We start from the raw sequence: 16,443 nt of genomic DNA on the forward strand, positions 1-16,443 counted from the left end.
GAAGCACTCTTTACCCTAGAGAATGCTAACGTCTGTGCAGTAACTGAGAAGTGATTTAAAGCCGTGGAGAGCACACCAACAGTGCCAGGTTATAATGCCTTCCACACATTTAGGCCAGTTACTTCACAGGCAGGGACTAAAGGTGGAAGTGTGTCTATTTACATCAAAGATAAATATGCTTCAAGGCTGGTCAAACAGGACAATGCACTTGAGTGGCTCCATGTTTAAATCAACATAGGCAAAATCCAGTACCACTTCCTTGCAAGCTATAGTTCCCAGTCTATGATCCAGGAAACCCATACCATGTATTTAAACTTGAGACAAAAATCCAAGAGCAAACCACCGCGGATATAATACCATGCTATAAAAATACTTTATTACAAGTTAAAATGAAGGGAGCGCTTTCGGCTATTCAGCCTTCTTCAGATCAGATGAAAACTAACTCCATTCACAAATTAAAAACAGTTGTTTCACCAATCAACAGTGAGGGCCAGGAAACTCCCATTTCCAAAAAAAGGGTAGATTCCGTTCTTCCCTGGAGTGAACCATCACGATAGAAATAAGGTTTTAAAACTGCTTTTGAGCAGCGGTTTTAAAAGAATGTGCATTGTTCTGCAAAACATGATTTGCCAGAGCATTCTCCTTATCAACATTTTGAATGTAACGTAAATTCTTTTAAATTTATGGTAATAGACCACCTTATACGACTTGGAAATCGTGGAGGTGATATTCATAATTTAACGGAGCAAATAAAAACGGAATGGATTATTAATATGAGAATGGATAGACCCCTTCGTATCAATAATATTGTTTCGTTAAAACCGCTGCTCAAAAGCAGGAGATTGAGTGTTCGGTAAGGTTATAGCACTAACCAAAACTGACCTATCTTTATGAGTAAAATGGCTTAATAAAGTTTCATTTTGTTTACATTCATAAGGTTTTAAAACCTTATTTCTATCGTGATGGGTTCACTCCAGGGAAGAATGGAATCTACCTTTTTTTGGAAATGGGAGTTTCCTGGCTCTCAGTGTTGATTGGTGAAACAACTGTTTTTAATTTGTGAATGGAGATAGTTTTCATCTGATCTGAGGAAGGCTGAATAGCCAAAAGTGCTAATAACAGAGAAAGCTCCCTTCATTTTAACTTGTAATAAAGTATTTTTATAGTGTGGTTTTATATCCGTGGTGGTTTGCTCTTGGATTTTTGTCTCCTGTTTGTTTACTTGCCGTAGAGCAACATTTAGCAGTTGAGTGGGTTTTTCTTTTATTCATGTATTCAAACTTATTAGAAACACTAACCATCCAACCCAGTACCATACTCATGGGTGACTACCCCACTGTTAACTGGAAATCCTATACAACACCAAATGTACATGGACAGAGATTCCTGGATTTTGTAACTACAAACTCCCTGGACCAGATAGTACACCAACCAGGGGTACAACCATACTGGATCTGGTCCTCACTAATATGCACACCCACTACTGTAATCCCTTCCCTAGTGAGGTGAGACCACAAAATGATCTCCTTTGAAATAAAAATAAAACCTAGACCCCCAGCTAAAACTGGAATATTCATGAACTATTCTAAGGCTAACCTCCTCCTAAGTTTGAACCTGGCAAAATTTCAAGCCACCATAAACCCTGAGAACACTGCTGCCTATGCAGAACTGTTCACATAAACCTTGTACAAGCATGCTAATAGCTTCATAGAGGCAGCTGTACCCACCAGGAAGATGTACAGAACTAACTGGAAAAACAAGCCACCCTGGTGGAATCACAAAATCAATAGGCTGTATAACAGGAAGAAGAAAATCATGGCAAAAATTAGGAGATGCAGCACCTAGCAGGATAAAAGCACTCTCATCAAACCAAACAACTCAGAAGATAGTCTTCCAAAGCCAAATTTGAGGTAAGTTTGGCCTCCCAGGCCAAGGACAACCACAAAGCATTCTTTAGCTATGTCAGCAACTTCAAAGACAATACACAATTGTGTGCAGAGCTTATTGTAAATGGAGCCACCTATAATGAGCCAGAAGACATTGCAACCCTCCTGGCTGATAAATTCAGCTCCAACTTTACCCCACTCTCCCCCACAACCTTCCCTCAGGAAATACCACCAAATATAACTCCCTGTACTATCACTAGGGAACAGGTCCTTAATGCTGTCTCTAAGACCAGGAACACTGCATCAGTGGGCCCAGACAGTATCCCAAGAAGCCTTCCAATTAGCATGAAACTAACCTATCAGGGCCTCTGGAATTCCTATTTAACTGCAGCCTCCAAACAGATTTTGTGCCTCATGAATGGAGAAAGGCAGCAGTCATCTCTCTGCATAAAAGTGGGCCATCTGCAGACCCTAGAAACTACAGACCACAAGTATCACTAGTCTTATATGTAAAGCCGTGGAAATAATTATGGAGATGATCAATAGAGATACAATGTACAGTGGATATAAAAAATGTACACACCCCTGTTAAAATGCCAGGTTTTTGTGATATAAAAAAATGAGACCACAATAAATTGTTTCAAAACTTTTTCCACCTTTAATGTGACATATAACCTGTACAATTCAGTTGAAAAACAAACAAATCTGTTAGGGGAAAAAATATAAAAAAATAAAAGATGTACAATACGCCGGTTGCATAAGTGTGCACCCTTAAACTAATACTTTGTTGTGTGTGCACACCCCTAAACTAATTCTTTGTTGAAGCACCGTTTGATTTTAATTACAGCATTCATTCTTCTTGGGTACACACCTGCCATCAATTAAAGAGACTCTGATTAATCTCAAATAAAGTTCAGCTGTCCTAGTAGGATTTTCCTGACACGTACTCAGTTGCCTGCTACAGCAAAAGTCATGGTTCGCAGAGAGCTTACAAAGCATCAAAGGGATCTCATTGTTAAAAGGTATCAGTCAGGAAAAGGGTAAAAAAACATTTCCACAACATTGAATATACCATGGAACACAGTGAAGACAGTCATCAAAAAGTGGAGAAAATATGGGATAATAGTGATGTTGCAAAGAACCGGACGTCCCTCCAAACTGATGAAAAGGCAAGATGAAAACTGGTAAGGGAGGCTGCCAAGAGACCTACAGCAACACTGAAGGAGCTGCAGGAATTTCTGACAAGTACTGGTTGTGTACTACATGTGACAACAATCTCCTGTAACCTGCATATGTCTGGAGTATGGGGTAGGGTTGCAAGACAGAAGCCGTTTCTTGCACAGAAAAACATACAGGCCCAGCTAAAATTTGCAAAACAATACATCGGGTCTCCCAAAAGCATGTGGGAAAATGTGTTGGGGTCTGATGAGACCAAGGCTGAACTTTCTGGCCACAATTCCAAAAGGTATGTTTGGCACAAAAACAACAGTTTGCATCCCCATGGTGAAGCGTAGTGGCAGTATCATGCTTTGGAGTTGCTTTTCTTCAGCTGGAATTGGGGCTTTAGTCGAGGTGGAGGGAACTGTGAACAGTTCCAAACACCAGTCACTTTTGGCCCAAAACCTTCAGGCATCTAGAAAGCTGATGATGAGGAGGGATTTCACCTTTCAGCATGACAGTGACCCCAAGCATACATCCAAATCACCAAAAGAATGGCTTCACCAGAAGAAAATAAGTTTTGAAATGGCCCAGCCGGAGCCCAGACCTAAATCCGATAGAAAATTTGTGGTGTGACCTGAAGAGGGCTGTGCACAAGAAATGCCCTCACAATCTGACAGATTTGAAGCGCTTTTGCAAGGAAGAGTGGGCAAATATTGCCAAGTCAAGATGTGCCATGCTGATAGGCTCCTACCCAAGAAGACTGAATGCTGTAATTAAATCAAAAGGTGCTTCAACAAAGTATTACTTTAAAGGTGTGCACACACAACAGAGTATTAGTGTAAGAGTGTGCACACTTAAGCAAACAGCGTTATTGTACATTTTTTTCCCCCTAACAGATTTGTTTTTCAATTGAATTGTACAAGTTATAGTTCACATTAAAGGTGGGAAAAGTTTTGAAATTATTTATTATGGTCTAATTTTTTTATATATTTATTTTGTTTATTTTACATTTGTTGACTGGGTTAGTCCGACTGAGCGTAGTGGCCCATTTTCAGTGGAGACCTGTGGAGAAAAGCTCCACAGTGAGATGCAATTTAATTACATAAGAGATAGGGTTAAATGCAAAAAACATGAAATATTCAGTAATAACTTACATTGTGAGTATAGTTTTATAATAGTAGTTGAGAATGAGGCTGAGGCAAGAGTCAAGTATTAAACCAATGGGTGAAATACATAGCTAGTTCAATACCAGTGTTACATGGAAAGTTTATGGACAAGTTAGTCTAGTATAATTAGGAGAGAGAATAGGGGAGAGTGAAGATGAGAGATGAGTAAAGGATGTTGAGAGAATGGAGATAAGATTATAGGTTGCTGAAGGAAAAGTTCTTGTGAGATAGTGGAGGAAAAAAGGGGCAAGTGAAGAAATTATGCAGGGGGAGAATGTAGGTGGGGGGAGGGGATAGTAGTTTTTGATGCATGGGAGAGTAGTTTAGGGTGGATGTCCATGGCTCCCATATCACAAAAACCTGGCATTTTAACAAGGGTGTGTACACTTTTTATATCCACTGTACCTCCAGACACTGGACCCTACCCAGTTTATCGTCAAGGACATATCATGCCTACTCAACCTGGTGGACATCTTTGAGAAGGTCACCAAAGCAATGGATGGGGGCAGAATAGTTCACACTGCCTACCTTGACCTGGCCAAGGCATTTGACACAATACCCCACTCAGGCACCATTGACAAACTCGAGAGGTTAGGTACAAACCTGTATGTCACCCGGTGGATAGCCGTCTGGCTCACAGATAGGAGCCAGGATTTTAGAATTGGGGAGTCCACCTCTACAAAGAGGCCAGTCACAAGTGGAGTCCTTCAGGGATCAGTCCTTTTACTGCTCCTTTTTGGCATTTATTTCTTATTTCGCAGAAGTCAAGGTCAATGTCAGTGGTGTCTGGCTGACTAAATTTGTAGATGAGTGCAAATTAGGAGCTGTCATTGAATCTCACACTGATACATATGTTCTCCAGGAAGGACTGACACAGACAAACAATTGGTGTCAGACCCATGGACTAAAACTGAATGCCAAGAAATGCATTATATGATAGTATCCTTTGGAAAGTCATCCATCCATGGTAACTGTCATATTGACAATGTACCCCGTAGAGTTGACCTAGTAGTCAGGGACTTGGGGACACACACAGATGGTAATCTAGCCTTTGACCATCATGTGTCTGCTGTAGTGAGGAAGTCGTTCTATAGTGCACAACTTATAAACAAAGGGGTGGCATCTAAATCCAAGGAAGTCATTGTTTCTCTGTATTCAGCATTCATCAGACCTATCCTTGAGTACAGTGCCCCTGTGGTAAGTACCTAACCAGGCATATCCAACAATTGGAACATCCACAGAGGTTCCTCACTAAAAGAATACAGGGCATAAGTAAAATGTCCAATGCAGAATGCCTCAAGACCCTATCCCTGTATTCTCTCTCCTACAGGCTTTTAAGGAGAGATCTATGCCTGGCATTTAGGACATTGTAAGACCCCACTCTGGACCTCCTGCATATCCACAAAACAAACAGAACCAGAATTACCCATTCTAAAGACTTAAACCTTGCCTGTGATATAATTGGGTCCTCTGGAGAGAGAGGTATATATATCCCAGAGACTACGGCATCTATGGAACAGGTTCCTCATCCCTGTGAATGACAGTTCCTCCCTAACCTAACTCAAGTGCAGCTTGGACAGTTGGATGGGAAAACATAAATTCATCCCTGGTTTGGCACCTATGTCTATAATGGACACAGGTAACCTGTAAGTGGTTCATCTCCCAAACCCCAGCTTACACTTCTCAAGGGTATCAGAACTTGTCAGAGATTTGGGATGCATGGCTAGCTTTAAAAAGGCCCTTCTGGTTGTTAGCCTAGCAAACATCTATGAACATCCTTCACCCATCTCAACCAGTCAATGTCCAGGCTTGAGGTCAGTTTTTTTTTTTTTTAACTAAATACGCAAACCTTCCAAGAAAACCTGTGCTTACCCCTTGGGGATCTCATTTATGTACTGGAAAAACTCACTCTGCTTCCCTTTGAGTCAGCTGCTTCCTCCTCTCTAAAGTTCTGCACCTGGAAAACCATTTTGCTGGTAGGTTTCACTTCTGCTAGATGGGCTTGAAAGCTTCAGGCACTCATGGCTACTCCACCACTTCTTATTTTCCATAAGGACAGAGTATCAATCCCTCTTTCATGCCTAAAGTGCTAAATGAGGTGTCCCGCAGGCCATCAACCTGCTCACCTTCTTTCCCAACTCTAGGAACAGGTGAGAGAGAATTCTACATTCCCTGCATGTACAGAGACTATTCTGATTTTACATAGACAAGACTTTTTTTTTCACAAATCAGGCCAACTATTTTTTTCTTTCATGGACTGTAAGCTGTACTAGCCAGTATCTAAACAGAATAGCTGGATTTCTAGGCCCATTCTGCTAGAGAGTGGCGTTTTCTTGAGCTTTCTACAAGGGATACATTCCAGAACACTCCTGGAAGCAGCTACTTGGTCAGTATGCACTTTTATGGAGCTCAAAAGAGTAGACGCATTTTCCAGATCCAGGGCTGCCTTCAACAGATCTCTTATTTCTGACCTCTTAGATGTTCTTCGTGTTTCACTGTTGCAGTCATCGCATTTGGGTTATCTGCCTGCAGGCAGCCCTCAGCTGGCCTGAATACCAGAGTCTTCGGATTTCTGCGTCGGAATCTGTCTCTTTTTCCATGATGTCAGGTCGTCAGGGGTATAAAACATGCAGCCGACGACACTACATCAGTCTTTCTTGCCGTGCGGTGCCCGAAGCAGAAGCAGTTGGCAAGTGCCGGTCGGCCAACTTCTGAAATTTTTGTTTTCGAGTTTCAGACCCGAAGTCTTCAAAAATGCTAAGTACCCCATTGGGGATCCTTTTTCTTGCTCTAACCGATGTCAGTAAAAGTTAACAGTTGTCTTACCTGTGGAAAGCAAATACCTCATAGAGATTTTCATTCTTACTGCACCCCTTGTTTAGGCCCAAACCACGACGTCCCTTGTTGTCGGTTTTGTGCCTTGTTCAACACTTACACTGTTCGTCGTCAGGCTATTTTTGCAGCTAATTACTTTCGTACTCATTCTGTGTACTCCAAAATGGCTTTGTCAAGCCATCCGACTATCGATCTTCTGAAAAAAATGTAAGGATAAAGACAGAGACAGACCGCATAGGTCCAAAGCTGCCAACGATGCTTCCGTTAAGCTAGTCGCCAGTCTGCCGGTACTCAGTGAGGTGCTTTTGCAGCCCTTGATACCCGCTACTTCTGATTCGCAGGCCTCTACTGAGACCCATTCGGAGTCCGGTTTGCCGCGAGATGCTTCTTCGACTATGGAACCTGCGGATGTCTCTACCTTGGATGGGTCCAGAGCCGCTGTGCAGGCACCGGCTCCTGAGGGTGTATTCAGGCCTACAGACATTCATACTAAACCGACGCCATCATTTTCATCCAGGCCTAAAACTCGCACTACGCCTAGAAAACCAACGACCAAACTGCAGGCTCAGGCCCTTTTGCCTAAAAAACAAATGCTTAGAATGGCCGAAGACCTTATTACCTTAATTAGGGGAAGGCAGCCTTCCCCCTGTAAGAGACCTAGAACTGATTTTCTTTCTGATTCTTCTGATCAGGAATTTAATATTTCTGCTCCTTCTGATTACCTGGAATTGCCCTTATCTACTTATGAGAATTCTGATGCAGAGGATTCCATTCCCTCTGCTTCCCCTCCAGAAGATTTTTCTTTTGGAGAAACCTTGCACACTCTTAGGGAGCATTTCCGCTGGGAAAGCCAGGATTACTCCGAGTCCAAAAAGAGACTTGGGGAATTCTTACTCCTACCTCAACACAGGCCTTTAGCTATCCCTCCTGTTCTGGACATTGTAGATGATGCTTTTTTGGAATCTAGCCTTACCCCACACACTTTACCTCCAGCTCCCAGAAAACCTGACAGGTACTACAGAGTACTTGACTATCACAAGTTCCTCTTCAAGAATCCTTCTGTGGATCCACAGACCATTTCCCAAGGACCAAAAGGCATTAAGGCTACTGCTGCCAAAAATCCTACCCCTTCTGATAGAGATTTTAGAGCCTTGGACAGATGGGGTAAGAAGGTATACACTTCTGCTACTTTGGCCATTAGGGCTTTAAATTGCCAGTTTCATATGTTAAAGTATTAGCAGCATATTATGGGACTACTTAGACAGAAAATTATGTTGATTCCTGGCTGTGCGAACATGGAGTTGCAAGATTTAATGCAATCTGCAGAACAAGTTGGTAAACATACTTTGCAATGTGGTTTTGACGCTTTAGAAGCATCTTGCAGGGCTGCTGTCACTGGGTGTGTACTTAGAAGGCATGCTTGGCTTAAGGAACAAAACTTGCCAGATCATGTTAAAGCTAAATTACTGGATGCTCCTTAAACCAAGACTACCTTTTTGGCAACAAAGCAGAAGTCCTCCAAAGGATTGAGGAAAAAGCTAAATCTGTGCAAACTGTTAAAGATTTCCTACAAGTACAGCCTCCCAGATTCAGTAGTCATTGGCCTTCAAAGAAACTGGTCCTTTCCAGTCCCTTCCATGCCTTCTCAGTCCAAACCCAGGAACAGCAGACCACGTAGGCTACAGTCTCAGACTACGCACAGATCTAAGCAGTGGGGGGTTCCCACCTCCAAAGCAGGGAGTAGTAAGCCACCCCCCTACAGAAAAATGGCACAATGACTTCACCTTAAACCTTCCAAGCCCTGCTCTGCTACCTGCTCTCTTAGGAGGAAAGCTCGCCCTGCATGCAAAAAACTGGGAACTCATTACCCAGGACAAATGGGTTTTGAACATAGTTTCCCAAGGATACAGATTCCGCTTCCACACACTACCAATCCCAAATGGTTAGCCAGATCTACCCCCAAATCAATGGGCAGAGGCACAACAGCAGGTTCTGTCTTTTCTCAGTATCAGGGCTATTCACCCTGTCCCAGCAGAACAAACAGGACAAGGTTTTTATTCAAGACTTTTTCTGGTATCCAGAAAAGACAACTCCCGGTGTCCTATCCTGGACCTCTCTATTCTCAACACCTTTCTGGTGGTTCCAAAATTCAAAATGCTAACTCTTCAACAGCTTCTTCGTATGCTAGCCAAGGATGCCTGGCAGGCAACCCTAGACTTAAAGGAAGCTTACCTGCACATCCCAATAAGAGGATCCTGCAGACAATACCTACGTTGCAGGGTGGGCTCCATGCACTTTCAGTTCTCTGCACTTCCCTTTGGCTTATCTACTGCGCCCAGGGTATTCATAAAGTGTCTAGCTCCAGCCATTGCATTTTGCAGACAGAGAAATATTCAGATTTACCCATACTTGTACTATTGTCTGATTCAGGCAGAAAGCCAAGACTTGCTATTACAACACCTGGCATTCGTAAAGAAACTTCTAACCTCACTGGGTACACTATCAGTGAAAAGAAATCTCACCTAGTACCCTGCCAACAGATTGTATTCCTGGGAGCAAGCTTGAACACAACTTCCCAGATGGCATTCCTCACTCTGGAGAAACAAGTTTTTTTGACAACCTACTTCAAACTATTGGCCACAAAACCCCAGCTATCTGCAAGAAAAATACTGCAAGATTTGGAGTTCATGGCCTCTTGCATTCTACTAATTCCATATCCAAGACTGCATATGAGGAAACTCCAGTGGTATCTAAAAAGCCTATGGTGTCAACATTCTCAGGACCTGGAAACAATGATTTCTGTCATTCCTTGTATAAAGACAGAGGCCCTCTGGTGGGCAGAGGCCTGCTATCACAACAAGGGACTCCCTTTCACTCTAACCCCTGCCTCCCAAACCCTAACAACAGACACATCAGACTATGCATGAGGTGCTCACATGGCAGTGCAGTGCATTCAGGGCAAATGGAACCCGAGACAGATGTACCTGCATATCAATCAAAAAGAAATGTTAGCTGTACAGAATGCTCTGACAGCCTTCAAAGACCGTATTCTTCCAGGACAACTGTTGATAAAGACAGACAACACCACAGTTAAGTGGTACATAAACAAGCAGGGGGGAACCCACTCATACCCTCTCTGCAGACCAGCCGTGGCTCTGTGGAACACAGCCTTGAGCTACCAAGTACACCTACAAGTACAGTTCCTGTCAGGCATTCTAAATTCACTGGCAGACTTGAGCAGAAATCTCATGGACCCACACGAATGGTAACTAGAACCCAAAATATTCAACCTCTTGAGGAACAAATGGGGGACTCCAGAGGTAGACCTGTTTGCCTTCCCTCAGAACTACCAGTTGAACAAATTCTGCACAAGAACTCCCCACAGCCAAGCTTGGAAAGTGGATGCCCTGTCCTTTACCTGGGAAAGCCTCTCGGTTTATGCCTTTCCCTCTCTGCCTCTCCTCTCGAAGGTTCTACTAAAGATCAAACAGAACAAGCCAAGGACAATATTTATTGCACCAGACTGGTCTCACCAGCACTGGTACCCTCTCTTTTGCAGTATGACACTGCTACAACCATTGCACCTGCCTCAGACCCCTTCCCTGCTGTCCCAGCAGGCAGGCCAGATTCTGCACCCTCAGCTTCAAACCCTGAACCCTGCAGCCTGGCTAATTCCTTGACCTCTCCCCTAGCATCCCTCAGTAAGCAGGTACTGGATGCCATTCTAGAGGCAAGGAGGCTTAGTACTAGAAAATCCTATGATGAAAAGTAGAAAAGATACTGCTCCTGGAGCCAGGCTCAGGGGACGGGAACAACGGTGCCCAGCTTACCTCATATTCTGCAGTAATTAACAGAAATGCTCCACAAGGGCCTATCCTTCTCGTCAATTAAAATTAATGCCTCAGCCATTTCAGCACATTATAATACTGAGCCACCCCTCGAGGGGCCAAAAATTTAAGACCCCCCCAGGAGAGCTCCCACTCCAGCCTGGGACCGTAACTTTGTATTGGAAAAGCTCACAGTTCCCCCCTGTGAATCAGCTGCTACAGCAGAGTTGAAATTCCTTTCTTGGAAAACAGCCTTCCTTCTAGCTGTCGCTTCATCAAGAAGAGTGTCTGAATTACAGGCCCTCATGGCAAGTGGAACCCTTCATTATCTTCCATGCGAACAGGGTTTCCCTCAGGACTAATCCTTCCTTTATGCCCAAGGTGGTGTCTACTGTGGCCCTAAATCAGTCCATTCATTTGCCTACTTTTTTCCCTAATCCACAAAACAAAGGGGAACGAATACTGCACTCTCTGGACGTGCACAGTCAACTTAGATTCTATTTGGACAGGACTAAGCCTATCAGAAAATCTGAACAGCTGCTAGTTACCTTTGCTGCAGGGGCAGAGGGGAAGGCCATTTCAAAGCAAACCATTTCCAAATGGATAGCCCATTGCATTAATTTCTGCCACAGGCACCATGAAAAACCTACCCCACAGGGGACAAGATCACATTCCACCAGGGCTGCATGTACCTCTACAGCCTTTCTCAGAGGGGTCCCTACCAGGGACATCCTAGAAGCTGCCACCTGAAGCTCTGTACATACCTTCACCAAGCATTACCACTTGCCTTTCTCTTCTAAATCCAGAGCTGGATTTGCCACTGCAGTCTTGCAGGGATTAATAGCTGGCCCTAATGTTCTTTAACTTCCTCCTCCCTTCCTTAGCTTTGGGAATCTACCCAAAAGTGATGACTGCAACAGTGAAACACGAAGAACATAGTACAGTTGTGTAGATTTACCATAAATGTAGATGTTCGAGTGTATTCACTGTTGCAGTCCTGGTTACCCTCCCTCCAGTCCCCGGACTTCTCTTGGCTCTACCTCTCCTTCTTGTTGGTATATTTATTTTTTCTTGTGTATTTGCTTTTTGAAGTGGGTTTACCATAGCATTTAATTGCTTCTTATTGTGGGGGCACCTGATATCTGGGGCAAGAAAAACTGATGTAATGGCGTCGGCTGCATGTTTTATGCCCCTGATGACCTGACATCGTTGAAGAAGAGAGAGCATCCGACACAGAAATCTGAAGACTCTGGTATTCAGGCCGGCTGAGGGCTACCTGCAGGCAGATAACCCAAATGTGGTGTCTGCAATAGTGAATACACTCAAACATCTACATTTATGGTAAGTGTACACAACTGTACTTTCTCACACTTCTCAGCCAACCACTCCTTTACTCCCTTAAGCTCTGTGAATCATCTGTTTGGAATACTGCAGCAGTGATTTTGGTCTGGACATAGTACAGTTGTGTAAGAAATTACCATAACAGTAGATGTCTTTCTGATCACTGTTGCAGTATTCATTCCCACCCACTTTCCCCCCTTCTCATCTGTATCTTTTCTTTTTTATGCCGCTGCCCTGTCTGGCAACCTCCAGTACTAAGAAGGACCCTTCTTTTCTCCTGTTTTTCACTTTCTAATTGACTACTTTTTCTTTCTTCCCAGATGTCTTTAGGCTTCTGGCTTGGAGATAGTCTGATGATTTACATTCACACTTCCACTTTTGTGTACCCCTGCACTCACAGGCTGAGGTCGTACTTCATGAATGTGGCTTATGGAAGGTTTAGGGTTTGGTACCCTGGCCAGACAATAACCCATCTGTTTGAAATACTGCAACAGTCATCAGTAAGATATTTACTGTTAATGTTCTTACACAACTGTACTTTTTTTCTGCTAATGTATGTATACTCATGTTACAGCTTAAAATATGATGATTTAATAAAGATGTTACAAATAAAGCAGGTTGCTAACTGGATCCCTATAAGAAGTGTAAGACCGAATGGAAAATAATGCTACTTTGAATGATAAAGTACAGTTTTAAAAGAAATAGACAGTACCAAAAGCCAGTGTAATTCCACTGAAGTATTTTCCACCCACAGTCCTGCTGCTTATGTGTACTAAGTCTGAGACTGCTATATACCAGACTAGGAGAGAATACTTCAAGGTTTCACAACCTTGGATACTGTATGCATCTCATATTCACATTTACAGTCCTGCTGTACTATTTTTTCCCCTTAACATGTGCCTTTACTCCCATGAGACCATTGATTTCTTTTTACTTCTGAGGCAATGAGTTCCTGGCATATCCCTTGTTATCGGTGAGTCCCCTCTCCAGAGAGAGAGATGGTTTTGCAGCTGCTCCTGCAGTGAAGTTACTGCCCCGACTTCCCTATGAGAAAGAGTCAGGAAGCAGGGATCATATCTGCATGTGAGCTGAGGATGTTATGTATACATAGAAAGGGGAAACATTAACAAGGGTAAAACTTGTAAGATGTCACATCTATCACTGTGTCTGGTGACACTCACACAAGTCCCCACCAACACAGAATGATCAACAGCCTTCTCACAACCAGGATACACATACTGGCAGCTCCCAGTTTTGAGAAGAGTCCACAATCCTCGTCCTAGGATGGCTGAGTTGAAGTAAGATACTCATCCCTAACCCCCTCAACCTTTCTCTGTATTGCCTAGTTCTTCCTGCTTCCAAGCCATTAATATAACTTTGGTCATCATCAGATCTCCATCCCTCTTCACCATGGAGCCAACCATGTCAATATTATGTGAACTGTGGTTAAAGTCTTCAGACTTTCAGCCGGACATCCCTATTAATTACCTTTCCACTGTATTTCAACCTTTAGTACCAACAGCAACCATGACATCATAGTCACAGGCTGCATTCTGAATTAGAATGCATGTTTAGTATTAAAAAATCGAATGATAGAATGCCATATTTACAGGGTTCATTTCCTAGTTGTACAGTTTTTACATTATTTCTGTAGCTGACATTAATGCATTTTGATTAAAACAGTACCAGAGTCTTGCATGTGCTAATGTAAAAATATACAAATGCAAAGTACCAACATTCAGTTGCAGTGACATATACTGGAAACAAAATGCAACACAGAATTTTTTTTTTTTTTGACAGGTATTTTCCGTCTTTTACTGTAACAGATCTATGGGTGGCAAGAGTTAACTACACTTTTAAACCTTAGTGTTTTCAGGCTAGTGAAGGAGGCAAGTCAGAATCTTCAAAGGGTAGGAACTATGACATTAATCTCAGCTAAGTTATACAGTGTCCCAGGACTATAACCCACATACAAAGGTCTGAGTTTTGCTTTGTTAAGTTATGTGTCAGCACTGTACTTATTGTTAACTTGTATCTTAACTGTACCAGCAGTGTAAATTATGTACTTCTGTGGCTATTTGTGGCATCACTGCCACAATGTAATCATCTGGCCTACAAAATCTCAGGTTACCCAAATATTAACTGGCAAACAGACACAGTAAGTAGCACACTGATTAAAATGATAATAGTGTCAGACATCTTACAGTTGGTTGCAGTGGTTCATAGGTTCATAGGTTTATACTAGGCTATCTGCCCTAAGGCATTTATAAGCCTAGCCCAAATTTTTGTGGCTTACGCCACCCTTATATGAAAAAATACTGTGCCCATTAGTTTGTTGTGCCTCTGTCCAGCAGTGACACAGAGATGATTCCCGGGATAAACCTACGATCTCCCATCCACAGGTCAAGATTTCTCTTGAACAGAGCCAGTGAGGTGCTCTGCCTCACATGGACCGGGATTTTATTCCACAGCATAGGGAGTCTCTGAGTGATAAATCTATCCCTCCAGCACGTCCTATTTATATCCGTGCTAAGGTTTAAGTGTGAGGTTTACAGGCTTTACCCATGGTTGGTGTGGTTTGATCACTGGGTAAAGCCTATGAAACCCAAACCCACACTCAGTTGTGGGTTATTGCTGTTAATGCAATGACATTATTTAAGAAAGAAATTACTTACCTTTCTTAAATAATGCCTTTGTACAGCAGCACTTCAGTATTTATCCCCAATGTGTCTGTTGTGGGGGAGACAAACTGTACTGAGCATGCACTCAGCGTGTGTGTGTGTGTGTGTGTGTGTGTGTGTGTGTGTGTGTGTGTGGTCATGCGCACTTGTACTGACAGCTGATTTATAGCTTTTAGTTTCTGTAAATTTTTTTCCCCTTAATGTATGGTTCATTATAACTGATTGCACTGATATTTTTCCAGCACCGCTACTGACTATGAAATGTTACAACCGCTGTCTTTCTCTGTTAAAATATCTTTATTTAGAAGCTGTGCAGCTCTTAAATGTAAGTGTTTAATAGAGAAGAAACTGATTTCCAGGGAGATATATTTTGAGCAATGTCTGTGAAGCTGCTTGGAGGGGCAGTTTATATTGAAACCTGTGAGATTCTTCCTTTTTTTTTTAAAAAAAACTGCTGTTGGATTTTGTGTGTAGTAGCCGAATGACAAGTGTTTTTAGTAACTTAAATTGTCAGCTTAGTGATACTGGAAAATTAATTCAGCCAGACTTTTTTCTGTTTGGAACAGCTTGATTTACAGTGGACATGTTGATTGTCTTTCCAATCAGCGTGTATGTTTTTTGAATAATTAAGGCCGTTTATTGTATAATCAACAGTTAATGACTAAAGGTGTCAGCAGTGACTGTTGCAAATATTACTAAGTATCAGTACACTTAAAGGGTATGTTTCAGCATCTTTTTAGTTTGTTTATATTCACTTACTGCTGAGAAGGTTAGAGTTTCATTTCTAGGCTTATATATATATATTTTTTTTACTTCTAATAATTACACTTTTTTCTTTTTACAGATACCAGGGATCAGCGTTCCTAGTTCAGTCAATGGTAAAACCGAACCCGAAGTTAAAAGACCCAAGTTGAGCACATAGACATACTGAAACATTTTTAACAATTAACATTATATTTATTAAAATTTTTTTTATTGATCTCATGTTTTTTTGAATATATAATGTAGTCATAATGTTACCAAGTATCCATACCGCCTTCTTTAGCAAACTGTTTAATGTAATTGAAACAGATTTGAAATGGATTTAACTTAAGTAGATGGGTATACCTCAATATCAGAAAATGGAACTAGTCAATAGTGTTAGCAGTTTTTTCATGTGATGACCTGTCTGTGTATTGCAACATTGGTTTTAAATTCATTAGTTTTATTCTGTTAAAAGTGGGTACCATGATAAATTATATAAAATCCTTAACATTGTTTCCAACTATTTAGAATAGTTTTTAAGTTGATAATAGTGACAGTAGTTGTTTTTTGTTAGTCGTCTTACTCTTTGGACTGGGTATGTATTGGTCTTAAAGCAGCAGAAGTTCAGTGCATTATCATTTTCCTTCAAATAAGTGTGTGTTTATCTATCTGTGTGTATGTATGACATGCTGTGGAACTCAACCAATCCACACACAACCTAATGTGAAAAATGTACCTCACACTCATGTAGCATTATTTAAACTAAGATTACGCAACAACAGAGAAATGATGTATTCCCACT

At 42.0% G+C, this 16,443-nt stretch overlaps 1 protein-coding gene across 1 annotated transcript in view; it reads left to right on the forward strand.

Annotated features, from left to right (window-relative positions):
* The window catches only part of DIS3 (DIS3 homolog, exosome endoribonuclease and 3'-5' exoribonuclease), a 1,475,941-nt gene extending 1,459,792 nt beyond the window's left edge, over nucleotides 1-16,149 (forward strand). The window contains exon 20 of the mRNA XM_044072053.1: nucleotides 15,742-16,149. Within this exon, the coding sequence (XP_043927988.1) occupies nucleotides 15,742-15,819 (78 nt within the window). The 3' untranslated portion in view covers nucleotides 15,820-16,149. The remainder of the gene's footprint in view (nucleotides 1-15,741) is intronic.
* The last annotated feature ends 294 nt before the right edge of the window (nucleotides 16,150-16,443 follow it).

The sequence above is a fragment of the Protopterus annectens genome, chromosome 5.part0 (assembly GCF_019279795.1).
Source record: "Protopterus annectens isolate FY-2018-M chromosome 5.part0, PAN1.0, whole genome shotgun sequence".
NCBI lineage: Eukaryota > Metazoa > Chordata > Ceratodontiformes > Protopteridae > Protopterus > Protopterus annectens.